General features: G+C 37.6%; 1 protein-coding gene across 1 annotated transcript in view; it reads left to right on the top strand.

Moving 5' to 3' along the window:
- Positions 1–14,751, top strand: part of LOC137589134 (copine-8) — a 72,757-nt gene that overhangs the window by 50,653 nt on the left and 7,353 nt on the right. Inside the window, exons 12-19 of the mRNA XM_068306645.1 lie at positions 752–805; positions 1,046–1,107; positions 7,870–7,916; positions 8,460–8,641; positions 8,834–8,961; positions 11,086–11,188; positions 13,355–13,412; positions 13,564–13,637. Of these exons, the coding sequence (XP_068162746.1) occupies positions 752–805; positions 1,046–1,107; positions 7,870–7,916; positions 8,460–8,641; positions 8,834–8,961; positions 11,086–11,188; positions 13,355–13,412; positions 13,564–13,637 (708 nt within the window). The remainder of the gene's footprint in view (positions 1–751; positions 806–1,045; positions 1,108–7,869; positions 7,917–8,459; positions 8,642–8,833; positions 8,962–11,085; positions 11,189–13,354; positions 13,413–13,563; positions 13,638–14,751) is intronic.

The following is a 14,751-nucleotide window of genomic DNA, read 5'->3' as shown; positions in this document are numbered from 1 at the left end:
TGCATTTCAAGATATGACACCTTCTCCTCAGACACAAGGTGTCTGAGGAGAAGGTTTAGTGTTGAGATATATTGGAGGAGCATTTTATGATGGAGACTGAGAGAGAGGTGTAATAACTACCCTGCGTATGATTTGGTAACCACAGATGTATAAATTTCAGGTTCCGTTTGTCCTCACAGTTAGATTATTGTTGATATTTTTCAAACTGAATCCAATTTCACTTTTGCGAAACTATTGTCATTCAAACATTTAATGATTCTGTTTTCTATGTATTCTGGATACTCTATATTGTGCAGATTAATTTGTTTTAGTATTGGGTGACATAGAGTGTTAATGAACTCAACATCAGTTTCAACACATTTGTTGATGTTTTAAGAAGTACAAAAAGTTTGATTTCAGGAATAAATTAGAAATTAAAAAACATCCTGTGGATATTATCAATATCTTTATTAAATAGTACCATCACTACTTAAATGTAGAAACTATCATTTGGTATTTTCTTAAGTAGGAGACCAGACAGACCCTAAAGCTTTAAGGAGAGTGAATATTAAACTGAATTTCTTCAAATAGCACATTTCTGTGGGATGTGTAAATACTGTTTGCTAGTGATGCATTCATTCTTCTTAGACTATATCTATGTGGCATTGGTCCAGAACTGTTTATTAAAATCCAACAGTATTCAATGCAGATAAAAAATATTGATTTAAAGTCAAAATGAATAAAGTAACTTATTTATCTTTGTCTTTTTTAGGTGATAAATCCAAAGAAGAAAGCAAAGAGAAAGAAATACATAAACTCTGGAACGGTGAGGAAATAATCAAAAATCTAATGTGACAGTGTAGTTATCATTGTATGGACTATGTTTGAAGTGCACTATTATACTCAAGTAGATTCAGATCAGTAGCTGTTTCATGCTGCGAAGTATTTAGTCAATAAAACAGGATCTGTTGTACCAGAGAGTCAATTGTATTTTCATCCGTTAGAGGTGACACTTCAAACTCCCTGTACAAGAACTGACAAAGCTCGCTGTTGTCTGACCACTTAGGTTACGCTGCTGTCATTCTTGGTGGACATTGAAGTCACTTTCCTGGACTACATCAAAGGAGGGTAAGTGGATGACCATTCATTGAACACACTGGGGGATTGAGTTTTTAGTCCTTAAATGAGAAGTGAGATGCTGTGTGCGCTGGTCCATGCCTCGATAACAACCCATCATGACTCCATGTCTCCAATACACCAAAGATAATAGTATCTCTATGTGAGCCAATCAAATGGAGGAGTACCCATTCGTACTGTATGTGAGGGAGCAGCAGTGGAAGGTGGAGGAAAAGAGACTGACAGATGGGCTGACCTGCAGTCAAGGACTCAGGGCTTAGACCCTGAAGAGTCTTTGTGTGTCTGGCCTTGGGTGTAATCTTATATTGTGTTCTGCCACTCGCCCATACCATGTGCAGTCATGTGTCCTAATATATGTGTGTGTATAAGTGCTTGTGTAAGCATGTTGCTCGTGAGGGTTGAGTATGTGCAACCAGGCATGGTGCGACTCCTCGCCTACACACTCTGGCTTCATTAGACTCACAGAAGCAGTGACTGTCAGGGGAGAATATGTGTTCACCTTTGGGGAAAAAATATTCCTCTAACTTCTTGTATTTCTGAGTTCCTGCTGCCCCTGTATCTGATATTCTCAATTGTTATCCTGTAGAGTCAAGTGGCATTTAAAGGGTTCTTTCAAGGTAAAAGTCAGGACTCCATAGCAACATTCAGTGCTTTTGACAAACACAGTCAAAAACAAGACTTTCTTCTTATCACAATCACTTACTGAACTGTCTTCTCTTTCTCCAGTAATATTTTAAGTGCTTTAACTTCTAACCATGATACACTGAAAACCTCCACAGTAAAACTGCTATCAGCTATCAGGCCATGAAACAACAGACAAATATAGTATGGAGCAGGGGATCATTGTGGGGCAGTGTCTTCACTACAGACAGGATTAAGGATTGAATTCTTTACTTGACAACTCAATAATGTTCATGTAGTTATGTAAATGTTAACATCCGTGAAAAACATTTGTTTTTGAAATTCTGAAGAAAGAAAATGTGTGAGGCTCTTTTTTTTTTTTTTATTCACAACTTCAACTCTCTCAAAAATTGCTTCATGACTGTGCAGACAGATCAATATGCTATTGATCCACAGGGTATTATGGAATGCACTTTGTGTATATCGTATTTAAGTGCTGGATGGAGTTACTGTATATGGTTAAGGAGATGAAAACGAAGCAGAACACAGTGTGACGGCCGAGCCTTCGTCTTCATATACTAGTGCATATATATGTAATAGTTGTGCGCTCTGCGTGATCAATTTGCAGTGGAGCCCATTAGAATGACAGCATGTGTGAGATCTGGCTTTGAAATGCTGTGTGTATTTTTCTCACATGCACTGGCATATGCTTCCATGCTCCATCACTGGCTGCTAATGGAGAATTCCCAACTTTGAGACTCCGTGCACATTGAACTGTTCCCAGTCAGAACGAGATTTCAAACTTAGGAAAAGGCAGGGTTTTTTTTGTTCTTTTTTGCTTTTTGGGGGGTATGACCCAAGTACTGTTACACAGTTGTTTTGGTAAACGTGGCAAGCACTGTCTGAAGGTTTGAAACCTAAATGCACTGTAATGATGGAGTTACACCTATTTTTGTTGCGTAATGGGCAGACAGTTTACTTGTGTGCAGACACACTAAAGCATGCACTCCCACACACAGAAAAACCACACCCATGCATACATAACCTCCTTAATATTACTGCATTTCCTTCAAATCTCTTGTGCGCGTCAATCTTTTTGTCGAGATATTTTTGTATTGTTTGCCAGTCATCACACTCCATTTCCTGGCATTTCTTCTTCGCTCTCCTCCCTTCTTGTCTCCTCCTCACTGCTCTCTTATCTTCTGATTGACAGCTCTTTTTGCCGCTTCAACCCAATCAACTAATTGTTCATTTGGACCTAATTAGGAACATGATCTGCTGGCAGCATTAACATAAATGACTGATTTGAGAAGCTTCCATCTCATCCAAGAGCATCACTGTCCTTACTCTTTTCACTGACTGTGAAAAAGGATTAGTACCACCCATGGATTTCAACAAAGATGCCTCTATTTATGAACATGAGGATAAAAATGAGGAATTGTCGGCTATATCTTTCATTTTGAGATACGCCTCTGAAGGCAGTCCTGTCACTCAGGCTGACACATATTGTTTCCCCTTGTTTTGGTTTGTGAATTGAGTATTGAAACCAGAATAGAAATGATCGGGATCTCTGCTTGAATCGAAATGTTTCTGAGAGGTTGTCATTAAATAGAGAAGCAGAGAAATAAAATTTGGGGGGGGGGGGAATCATCTTTTATAAGGACATACATTTTATTTTACATAATGTATTAAAAACAGCATAATAAGCTAAATTTGACTCAAGCAGGTATGAGCTGTTCACCTCTTCTCCTCTCTCCTCTGGCCAGATGGGCTCCATCCAACCAGCAACATCTGCTGTCATGTCATCAGGAGAGGTCACATTGCACAACCTTAGATGGCTTTTTTAGGCCGCTGAGTGTGTTCATGCATGTTTCCCTCTGGCAGCTCCATATTAGAGAAGAGGGGACTTCTAGTCAACAATTTTAAGATTTGTCTTGTTTCAATAAGAAAATTGACAGACAACGTGTCTCGCCAGTTCTTGAGTAAATATTCTGTTTCTATAAACTAACAATGAGGCCAATATCAAAGTACCTATTTAACACATCACAATTATAATACAGTTTATGCTGCATACAGATGTTTCAGTAATTTGATGTGTGAAAGGGTCATCCCTAGGAAACTAGCTTATGATGGGGGGCTGGGTGCCCCCGCTTAATAGACAGGATATTGGCCCAATATTCTTACAAGAACACACAAACAGACAGAAAATGGATGCACAATTAACAATCTCAAGTTTACAGTAGATCAGTATTTGTTAAAACAAATCAGAACACCAAAGAGGCCATAGCAAATCATAACTACTTAAACATAAACTTTTTTGTAGGTATCTTCATTTTTGGACTGCTGTTAAATACAGAGAAATATTTTAAGAAGGTTTCACTGCGGGTGGTTTGGGGGTCAACATTTTTTAATGGAGTTACAGTTATATAATAATAGTATAATTAACGGCATATTCAATATCACTGGTCTTCGCAAAATTACACAATGGAGAATTGAAGCTGCTCTGTAGAGGATGGCATTTTTTATTTTATCTTTTTATTGTTGGGTTCCACTTTATTCGCTAATGGATTTTGTTAAGGTAAAAATGGATTCAAATTGTGTTCAAGATCTTTACTCTACCAAAAGTTGCCATGCCTTGAGAATATCACCTAATTTGAGCTGAAGATCTTTTCATTCATGGTCTAGAAACCTCCATGCTGCAGGGAGTTTAGGCATATCTGTATCTAGCTGTGTCACTATGGGTTTGACAGTTACGGATGATAAGTGACACTTGCTCCTTTACTTGAAATATAATATTATATCTTCGAAATTCGTACACAGGCTTAGACACACGCTTCACAATGTGCAGTCATATTCTTTTAACACAAATCTACAGCACATTGCATTTGTTGTTTTGTCTTCAAGCTCTGAGGTCACTTGCCCAGATAAAGTAGTTTTGCCTGAAAAGTCAGACTAACACGCAGTAGAGAGTGCATATGTAATTATATATGTCATAAATTAAGCCTGAGTGGATACCAGACTCACATTAAAGACCCATGTACAATATCCACCAAGCAAAGTGAAGGTCACCTCTTGATTTTTGTACAGAGAAGTATACTTTGTATACCTCTAGCCGACAGGTTTACTGTCGGCTAGAGGTGCTTCAATTTAATCTTATTTCATTCAAACATTTTAAAAGGCAATATTTATGTTTTTAATTTGTTAAACATTTTTCTGAAGCATGAATAGGAATTATCTGTGTTAACCTGAAATTAGTAGAATAAAATGAAATTAATGAAATTTGCTGTCAAGTCAAATTAAGTGGACTTCATTGTAGCCTGTATGCAACTGTTACCACATTAATTAGATACTGCCAAAAGTAAAGAAGGACTACCTGCAAAATGTGTTAAATCCTTTTAAAACTGGACTATGATAAATTCCTGTACCTTCAGGACTCGGCAGGATAAGGTTTGGTTTTTAAGGCTGGATAAGTTCACATCATACATCCCTCTGCTGAAGCTCAGCCATGTGATGTTATGGTTTAGACCGCTGCTACGGAAAATCCCTTATCAGTCCTTCCAGGACATTTTGCTGCCTTTCTGCAGATCTCATTTTATTTCTCAGGCGGTTTGTGGCAACTTCTATGTATTTAATATAGGAATCTACAATACTAATCAGTATTGAAAAGTATTCAATGTTAGACCCAATAGGAATTCAGTCAGTGCTTATTTTTGTCTGTTGTTTTTTATTCTATATTGTTCCTTCATTATCCTGAAGGTATTCTGAAATTTGGTTTTGCTTCACTTTTTACGTCCGCGGAAACAAATTAAATTCTCTATCAGGACACACATCATAGAAACAAATTCATAATATACGTATATAAATTGTTTTTGCTCAAAATTAAGCAAAAGTATGAACAAAAGGCAATATCTACACATGATATAATATCTAGTATACTCAGCAGTAGTAGCAGTCAGTATAATATCTTCTGTTCTTGTTTAACAAACCATTTAACGTTTTATTTAATTTTTTTAATTCACAACTTATAATAGTTTGTTTTATGCGTAATAGTTTACGAGCATCAGCTAATTTCATTATAGATTTGACAGTATAACAATCAAGAATCTAGTGTAAGTTTGTCTTTGTTTGGAGTTAAAAGGACTTTTTGAAGTGATGTTCACTTTGTAAGACACTGACTTTCAGAGAAATTTCCTAATGATAGCAATGGCCCCATTACACAGTGCACTAAGTGATGTCATTCACGTCTGTAATTGCATATCATATTACTGATATGGTGTGATCATTGTTACTTTTTGTTCTGACACTGTAGTGTTTATTCACAACGGCTCACTCTATTTCTCAGCTTCTCTCCTTTGTTGCTATCTGCTTCAAGTTCCTTTCTCCAGCCTTGCTTTTGCAATCACGCTATTGGAGTTCTTCTCTTTTATATGTTGTTTGCGTGCATGACAGAGAGTTATATGGTTTAGAGAAAAAAAGATGGCATGCATAATTTACACTTGATTGCTAAATCTTGTATGTGACAACTTAGAGCAGCAACACAGAAGTCACTCTGATCTCCTCTTCTGGGTCTCTTGTCCTTGCAGCTGTGCCCCAGAAAATCTTATTTCCTGGTATTTTCTTAAGATTTTCATTTTGTAAGGATATGAAACACCTTATAACCACAAAATTATTGGGCTTGTATCATTAAACTTAAAACATAGTTAAAATTGCTTTCACTGCTTTTTAACTGTTGAGAACAGCCTTATATTCTGAATTATCTGATATTGTCTAAGGGATGTCTTCAAGTTAATGTTCCACCCCTGTCTCTCCATTCTATTCTGTCCCAGTTTCTGCACTTCATATGCTGTCGCCAAGGTGACAAAGATGATGAGCTTCCTGCTGTTTGACAATATAGTACATTGAAAGACTTTTGTGTGCATTTTTGTGTGGCAGTGGGGGTGAGGATTGGTTTGAAACAGCTGTGACCGGCCAGCATCTCACCTAACCACGTCTTTTTCCTATCAGGTTAACAAATCAGGAAATGTTTTGATGGAGCCAGATGTGACTCAATCCCATCCTTGGTGGTGTGGTGTATTGTCTTTTTTCATCTCTCCTTGATGATGCCACTTTTTCATCATCTTAGTGATTGACATATGCAACATGAATGATGTATTTAGATTTTATCATTATACAGAAGAGCTTTTCTTTATTTTCAGGCTGTTTTTTAAATGTTATTAGAAATTATCAACATTTGGAGTATATAAAGACCTGAAATGTCAGTTGATCCGCCACTCTAGTCCTGAATGTTTTTGTTTGATTATTATTCAGTTGCTTTCTTTGAAATTTTATAAGATGCCTTGAAATTTTCCTGTAGCAAGTTTTCCCTCATTCTATAGAACAGATAAATATTTACCAATAGAATGTTGTTGTTGCTATAGACATCATTGTTCCCATTTGTTTAAACCCAAGACATTTCCTTCAGTTTGACCCAGGTTGACATTCTTTGGTTAATACCTCAATAACTATTTGCATGGCAGTTCATGGAGTATTTTATTTTTTGCACACATTTATGGGTTTGTTTAAGGATCAATCATATGAGCTTTGCTGATCTCTTGACATTTCATACTCTGCTTTAATAATGTCAGAGTATTATTTATCCCACATTTATTTACACTTAGTAGTAATTAGCCAATGTTAGTATAATAAAATAAGATTTTAAAGGTAATTAACATAAGCGTATAGCTCAAAACACCATTGACCCACAGTACAACTTCATAGAGCCACAAGCATGGCTTTTGCCCATTGATTTAAGTTTTCTGATGGTTTTAATTTATTTTCATACAACTCACATGTTAATGTCACATGCACATCAACAGACCGCAAATGTGCTCCATGTAAAAGCACCGACCTGTCCCAGAGCAGTGCCATTAATGCATATTTGATGTGAAGGCCCAGCACTAGACAGGAGAAGTTGGGGGGTTTTTTGGCACTGTCAATCACTAACCACTTAAACCTGATTGTGTCTGCAGTTAATTTCTTCTGATTGATTCTTATTGGTTCTCAAATGTGTGTTTGTGTTTGCTTGAGAAAGAAAAGAGCGAGAAGAAAATGATAGTTGATTAATGAATATTTTATCTACTTTTGTCTTTTCAGCACCCAAATTAACTTCACCGTAGCCATTGATTTCACAGCTTCAAATGGTGAGTCAACACACACTTTGAATGCGCACGCACTGAAAAATACACAGAGTGCCTTGGGAACATTTAATCAAACATATGCAGATGGGGTATCAAAAGTTACCTAATAACCTTCTTCACCACACCTGGCAGTCATAGCTGAGTGCTCTGAAGGCTGTGATTACGGACTGTGTTATCCATCAATCCTTGAATTTGGTACATGCAGGACGAGCACTGGCTAGGAATGCTAAATATTGACTTCTAATTTTATATTAGAAGCTCTCACAAAAAACTTGTGCAGTTAACTAAAATACAGCATCAGTGGTGATAGAGGTTGTACGTATCTCAGTGCAATGTACATGAAGATCAGAATTATTACTGTTAGGTTAAAAGGATATCTATCAATTTAGTTTCCCTAACATAATGCACAAAACCTCAGGAGAACTATGTATGTTGGTTGGTGCCACTAGTGTTGAATTACTGAAGAACTGATTATGAGAAGAAAAAAAAAGTAATTAATTTCAGGCTAAACTTTTTGACGGTGTTTCACTCTCTTGTCATATAAAGGTAACCCAGCCCAGCCCACATCACTCCACTACATGAGTCCCTACCAGCTGAATGCCTACGCCATGGCCCTGAAGGCAGTAGGAGAAATCATTCAGGACTACGACAGCGATAAAATGTTTCCTGCTCTGGGGTTCGGAGCTAAGCTGCCACCAGACGGACGCGTCTCCCACGAATTTGCGCTGGTATGACGAATAAAAGACGAATAAAACATAGAGATGTTTAAACCACCCATCTGCTCCATTGGGTGACCCAAACTCAAACTGATATTCTCACTAATAAAAACTAGCATCAATTTTTAACTCAACCTCATAGTATGGAAAATTAATCATATATATTATTGATCCTCCCCTCCCTGATCCCACTCTGCTCTGTAGAATGGGAACCCCCAGAACCCATACTGTACAGGTATTGATGGTGTGATGGAAGCCTACTACAACAGTCTGAAGTCAGTTCAGCTGTACGGACCCACCAACTTCTCCCCTGTCATCAATCACGTGGCCAGGTAAGCACATACACAAGAGCTTAACGTATACATTTTTTGCTGCCTTCTTTAAATGTACTCAACCTGTTCTTACAGTTACAGTGGAGAAAATAAGCATTTGATCCCCCACTGATTCTGCAAGTTTTCACACAGATGAATAATGAAACAGTCTATGATTTCTGTGGTAGTTTTATTTTAACAGTGGGAGTTAGAATATCAAAAAGAAAATCTTGAAAATCACATTTTTTTTAAAAACACTGCATTTCATTGATTGAAATAAATATTTGATCCCCTACCAACAATGAACAATTTTGGCTCCCCTCATTGAAGTCATTACCTGTATTAGAGACACATGTCCGAAATTGTCACCTGCATAAAAAGCCACCTGTCCACAGACTCTGTGACACTCCAACATCTGGAATGGGCCAACCTAGTTAGCAACTACAAGAAACATCTGACTGCCGTGTTTACCGACAAGGCTTTTGACACTAAGTATTAAATCATCTTCTGTTTGGGGGTCGAATAATTATTTCCGTTCTTGGAAAGCAAAGAAATTTTTATTTTTATTTTCATTTAATTTTCTTTAATTTTTTTATATTCTCTCTCTATTGCTGTTAAAATAAAGCTGCCATAAAAATCAAGGATTGTTCATTTATTTCTAAGTATGAAAACTTCTGAAAATCAGCAGGGGATCAAATACTTATTTCCTCCCCTGTATTGCTTCCTTTTGATCAGCTTTCCTAATGTTGTTTACAATATATACACTGATTAACACCTACAATTGCATTTACTCTTTCTATGATGAACATATCATATGAGATAAGAACACTAAGTACATTTCTGTCTGCGAGTGACAGTCGGCAGGTGTTCTCAGGTTTTCTGTAATAAGCTCCCTGCTGCGAGTGTTGCCAGGTAGCTACCGTAAGACTCTGAAGGAGAGAGAAAAAACTGGAGAAACAAACACAGAAAGTAGCAGGCAGCTGATTGCATGTTTGTTTACATATTGAGTCATTGAGAACATAATTTATGCTGCAAGAAATCTACATGGAAGTTTTGAAATATCAAAGACATTAAGTAACTATTCATTCGAGCGCTCAAGTGAAGCCTCTCATCGAGGTGCTCCATTTACAAGATGATTTACTGAATCTGTGCTGAGCGTGTTCCTTTGAAACATTTGTGTATCTGCTACCCTCATATTTTATTAGGAGCTAACCTTTCTCTTTTGTATTTTGTGTTATTTCTTTATGCTTCTTACTAACTATTCACTTACCTTCTCCTCCCCGGTTTGCGTTTCACCACCATCTCTCTGCGCGTTGTGAGTTTATAGAATATAGCGGCATCTAGCTTTGTAGATATAGACTGCAACCATTTTAATAAACCATTCTTTAGTGTCCCTTACAGTACCCGTTAAGTATACTGTCTCTTGAACTACAGTTAGATGTAGTGTAGTGTCCATGTTTAACTGCTGTAGAAACATGGAGGTGTGACATGGCAGGTTCCATGAAAGATGACTTGTTCCCTCTGTAGTTGTAAAAGGGTCATTCTCTGGCACCGAAATCATACCATTTCTTATTTTCATGTTATTATGGATTAACAAAATCTTAATAAACAATTATATTTAATTTTTACCTCATAATCCCAAATTCCAAACACTGGGCCTAAAAATGTCAACTATCTTTTGTGAGGAGGAGGCAGACATACAGCCAGATCTAAACTTCTGTTGCAGATATGTGAGCTATAGCAGAAGCTGAAGTGATTAAAATAAGTTAAGTAAATATCATGAACAAAGTTCATGATTCACATGACAGTAAAAGGTCATACTTAACATCAAGAGCAATTGAAAGCTGTACTGAGCTGAGAATCTATTTGATATTTCCATATCTCCATATAGATAGAAATATATGACAGAAAAATCCTCCAGAGTGGGAGGTAAGGAACATTGATTCAGTGAGAAGGGAAAACATTCAAGTAGATGAGAATGTGTACTTCTTCAACAGGCTTCACCAACTTAACTTAAAAGTAGAGCAAAAGATTGAAATACCTATTAACCTCTCATGTAATGAATTATTATTATAGTAAACAACAGGATAACAACACAGAAATAGATTGATAAAATATTTTTTGGTGTTTGTTTTTTTCACATAGGTATGCAGCTTCTGTGAAGGATGGCTCCCAGTACTTTGTGCTCCTCATCATCACGGACGGCGTCATCTCAGACATGGCCCAGGCTAAAGAGTCTATTGTCAATGTAAGTGTGTTCACTGTAGCTGTTAGCACCTGGGGGGATACTAGGATTCACACACTCGACTCAACTGGGAAATGAAATCTCACTGACTGGGCAATGAAGATTTAAATAGGTGATTTGTGCTTAGCTCCAGGAGCTTGATGCAGGTAGTCCTCAACCTACAAACACAAATAGTTCCAAGAGATTGTTTGTAAGCTGAATTATATGTAAGTCGTTATTTATTAAATTTTAATCTATAATAGCCATTTGAGGTTAATTAATTACTACTCTAAATAAGAAAGTGTTATTCCTTAAGAGTGACCAGAAACAATAAGAGGACAAAAGAACAACATATAAATGGAATAAAATACTGTAGTACCACAATGCAGTGGTCCACAATCTTTTTTGCGCCACGGACTGGTTGAGCATCTGACTATAATTTCATGGACGTAATACAACACAATAAAATGATACGACTATCACAAAAAAAACAGTTGTTTTTTTCCAAATATAGCAATAAACATGATTCAAAATGTGCATGCAACTTTATTACCAGCATCTTTGTATGATCACGCTGTTCTTTGTTAGTTTTGCTAGCTCGGGAGTGACTGAGTCATAGACAGATGTGGCAGAGAGAATCATGTCATTTTCCAAAACAAAACATTGTTTATAATCAAATGATAAATAAAACTGAAATAATGTAAGTTCTGTATTCTTTCTGTGCAGTCTGGTTCCGGTCCACACCCGGTGGGTTGAGGACCACTACTGTAAATTAACTTTAGAGTTACCTCTCCCTCTATCATCACTTGCCTTATGATTTTTGCCAATACTACCAGCACTAGCCTTTTTTTAGCCAAGATGCTCACAGAGATGAATTGGACGCAAGAAAAGATCACTTTGTTGCTGTTTTATTTGAACAAAACGACCAATTCAACGTTTTTGTAACACTCTTTAAAACTTCATAACTCACTTTGGCATTTTTGTCATGATTACTTTTTGATCACTACTGAGAGCAGAATACTTTCCTACGTCTTTACATACATGATTGCCGTTTAGACAGTCTAACAAGAAATTAACTCAGGAAGTGAAGGCACAAGCTGTTGGCCACACAAACATGCATTACAAATAAATCCTGACAGATACATTATCCAAATGATATTTATTTATATCTAGAGTTATGAACAAAATTTGTCATTTACGTTCTCTGTAAGGTTTACTGTTCACAATAATATAAGGCAATCAATAAGTGGAATAGTAGCTCTTTTCTGACTCCCATTTATCTGTGAAAGAGAAGTGGACTTACAATTATTTAGCATGTTTCAAGTTTTCCAACTCATCAAAGTGTTTAAAGCACCCACCACATTCACCCATCTACTCACACATACTGTACATGCACCGATGACAGATGTCGCCATGACCTGCTCATCAAGGCCGATCAACCATGTCTTATCCAAGGAACCCATCAATGTTCATCCACTCACACATACACTCACAATAAGGATAGAACAGCTATCAGGAGCAATCTGGAGTTCAATACAATGCAAAAAAAAAAAAAAGAGCAGCGATACATCCAGGCAATGATCCATCTCAAGCCTCTGAAAGGGAAGATGGCGCGTCTGAGAACAGCAAAATGTTAAGGAGGAAAAAAGGCTGAGAGAGGAAAGACCGGTAGCAGGATTGAAAAAGGTGACAGAGATGATGGATTAGGTAACAAAAAAGAGAGTGAAGGTCAGTAGAGAAGTAAAGAAGACCTTTACCAAGTAGAGTAATTTCAAACATGATATCATGGTAAGAACAACGGTTGCCCGGCACCTGGAGGTCAGTTCGTCACTCATATACAGTATATTGAAGACATGTTGCTGAACCTCTTTTTCTACACACACTCAATCAAACACACATGTAGCAAACATGCCAGCTGTAAGCTGTTAATGAGCTCGGGCCATGTTGAATCTCACCTCTCTAATGTTATTCACTGTGACGTGTCGATTTGCGCAGCACTCCAAGAGGGTGTTCTAAGAACAAACCAGTGTTTACATTTACTATCACAGTGTATATGTTGGCAAGGTGTTGAGGACAGAGGGCACATGGTTTGATCTGGAGCTCATCTTTCACCTTTTACAGGGGTCCTCACAGTTTTTCACATCGCTGTCAAACATTTGAAATGAATTAATTTCTTCTGCTCTCCTGCAGGCCGCCTGTTTGCCGATGTCAATCATCATCGTGGGGGTGGGACCTGCAGAATTTGATGGTAAGCAGCAAGACCTTATAAATAATACATATAATGTAAGTGTAAGAATGTTCATCTTGATTTAAAGTGTAACTTGTGCTTCACATGTTTTGCATTATGAACTTTGAGAAGGAATGCAGTTGTGTGTATTTTGTTGTCTGTATGTCTTCAGCTATGGTCGAGCTGGACGGTGACGAAGTCCGAATCTCCTCCAGAGGAAGATATGCTGAGAGGGACATTGTTCAGGTACACACTTCTCTTTTCCTCTTTCAAAACATTCTGTTTTCACAATATTTTTTTAAATTAAAAAAACCAAACAATTTTATATACTTTCCGAAGGGAAATTACGACGGCACACTCTAGTAACTTTGTTAATCAAATGTATGCATATATAAATATATATTAGTGTGTACAGGCCCCTGTAATACACACAAACACACACAAGGGGGCCTGTAAGCATGCAACGGGAGGTAGAGTGGTGGGCAGTCCCTTTGTGGAGCGCCTAAATGAGCAACTTGTGAGGGGTACTGCACCTTGCTCAAGGGCGCCTCAGCAGTGCTATGGAGGTGAGCTGACACCCCCCACTATCAGCTCACAATCTGGGTGTTTTGGGGCGGGAGCAGGAATCGAACCGTTGATCTTAGAACATTGGACAACCTGCCCACTCTACTGTAGTAGAGTAGGCAGCAGATGTCATGAAGACTCAAAAATGTAAATATCTCTGGGACACTTTTTAATTTGTCTTTATTCCTAATGATGTGGCAAATATATTCTAAATGTAACACAGATTTCACAATGAATTTTGAACCAACATGGTTGATTTTGCTGAATCCATTTTTTGTAAATTCAGGACTAAGTTGTCCCCATGTTAGTATCACAGTAAATAATTTAGATATCCCAAAAAAACTCAACAACTTCAAATTAAATCAGCACATGATGCAAAATAGACCTGAAGAATTTTGGGCCCCAGGAGGCCTTGAGCCGCAGGGCAGCTTCCCGTTTTGCCTGGCTGTTAATCAAGTACTGGTAAAAATACCTCAGTCATAAAGCTGCTGCCAGTCATCTTGATGTTGATGTAATTTGGTCACCTAATTATACACAAGTATCACAAGACGTGTGGATATGGAATCATTCTATACTGACCATCAGGAGGAGGGGATTGATTTGGAAGTGTAAAAGATACCAGTCCAAGGGGTTCATCTCTGATCTGTGCTGACAGATACGTGGGCACCTTGATCTTGTGGCGCACCACATCACAGATGGCAAGATGGACACACAGAGCACCGCACAGACTTCGTATGTTTCTCATTAAAGAGGAAGAACAGACACTCTCAGCTCCAACCTTGACCGAATGAATGAG

This window comes from Antennarius striatus, chromosome 22 (assembly GCF_040054535.1).
Source record: "Antennarius striatus isolate MH-2024 chromosome 22, ASM4005453v1, whole genome shotgun sequence".
Classification (NCBI taxonomy): domain Eukaryota; kingdom Metazoa; phylum Chordata; class Actinopteri; order Lophiiformes; family Antennariidae; genus Antennarius; species Antennarius striatus.
Note: the sequence above shows the minus strand (reverse complement) of the source record. Positions and strands in the feature narration are given on the sequence as shown.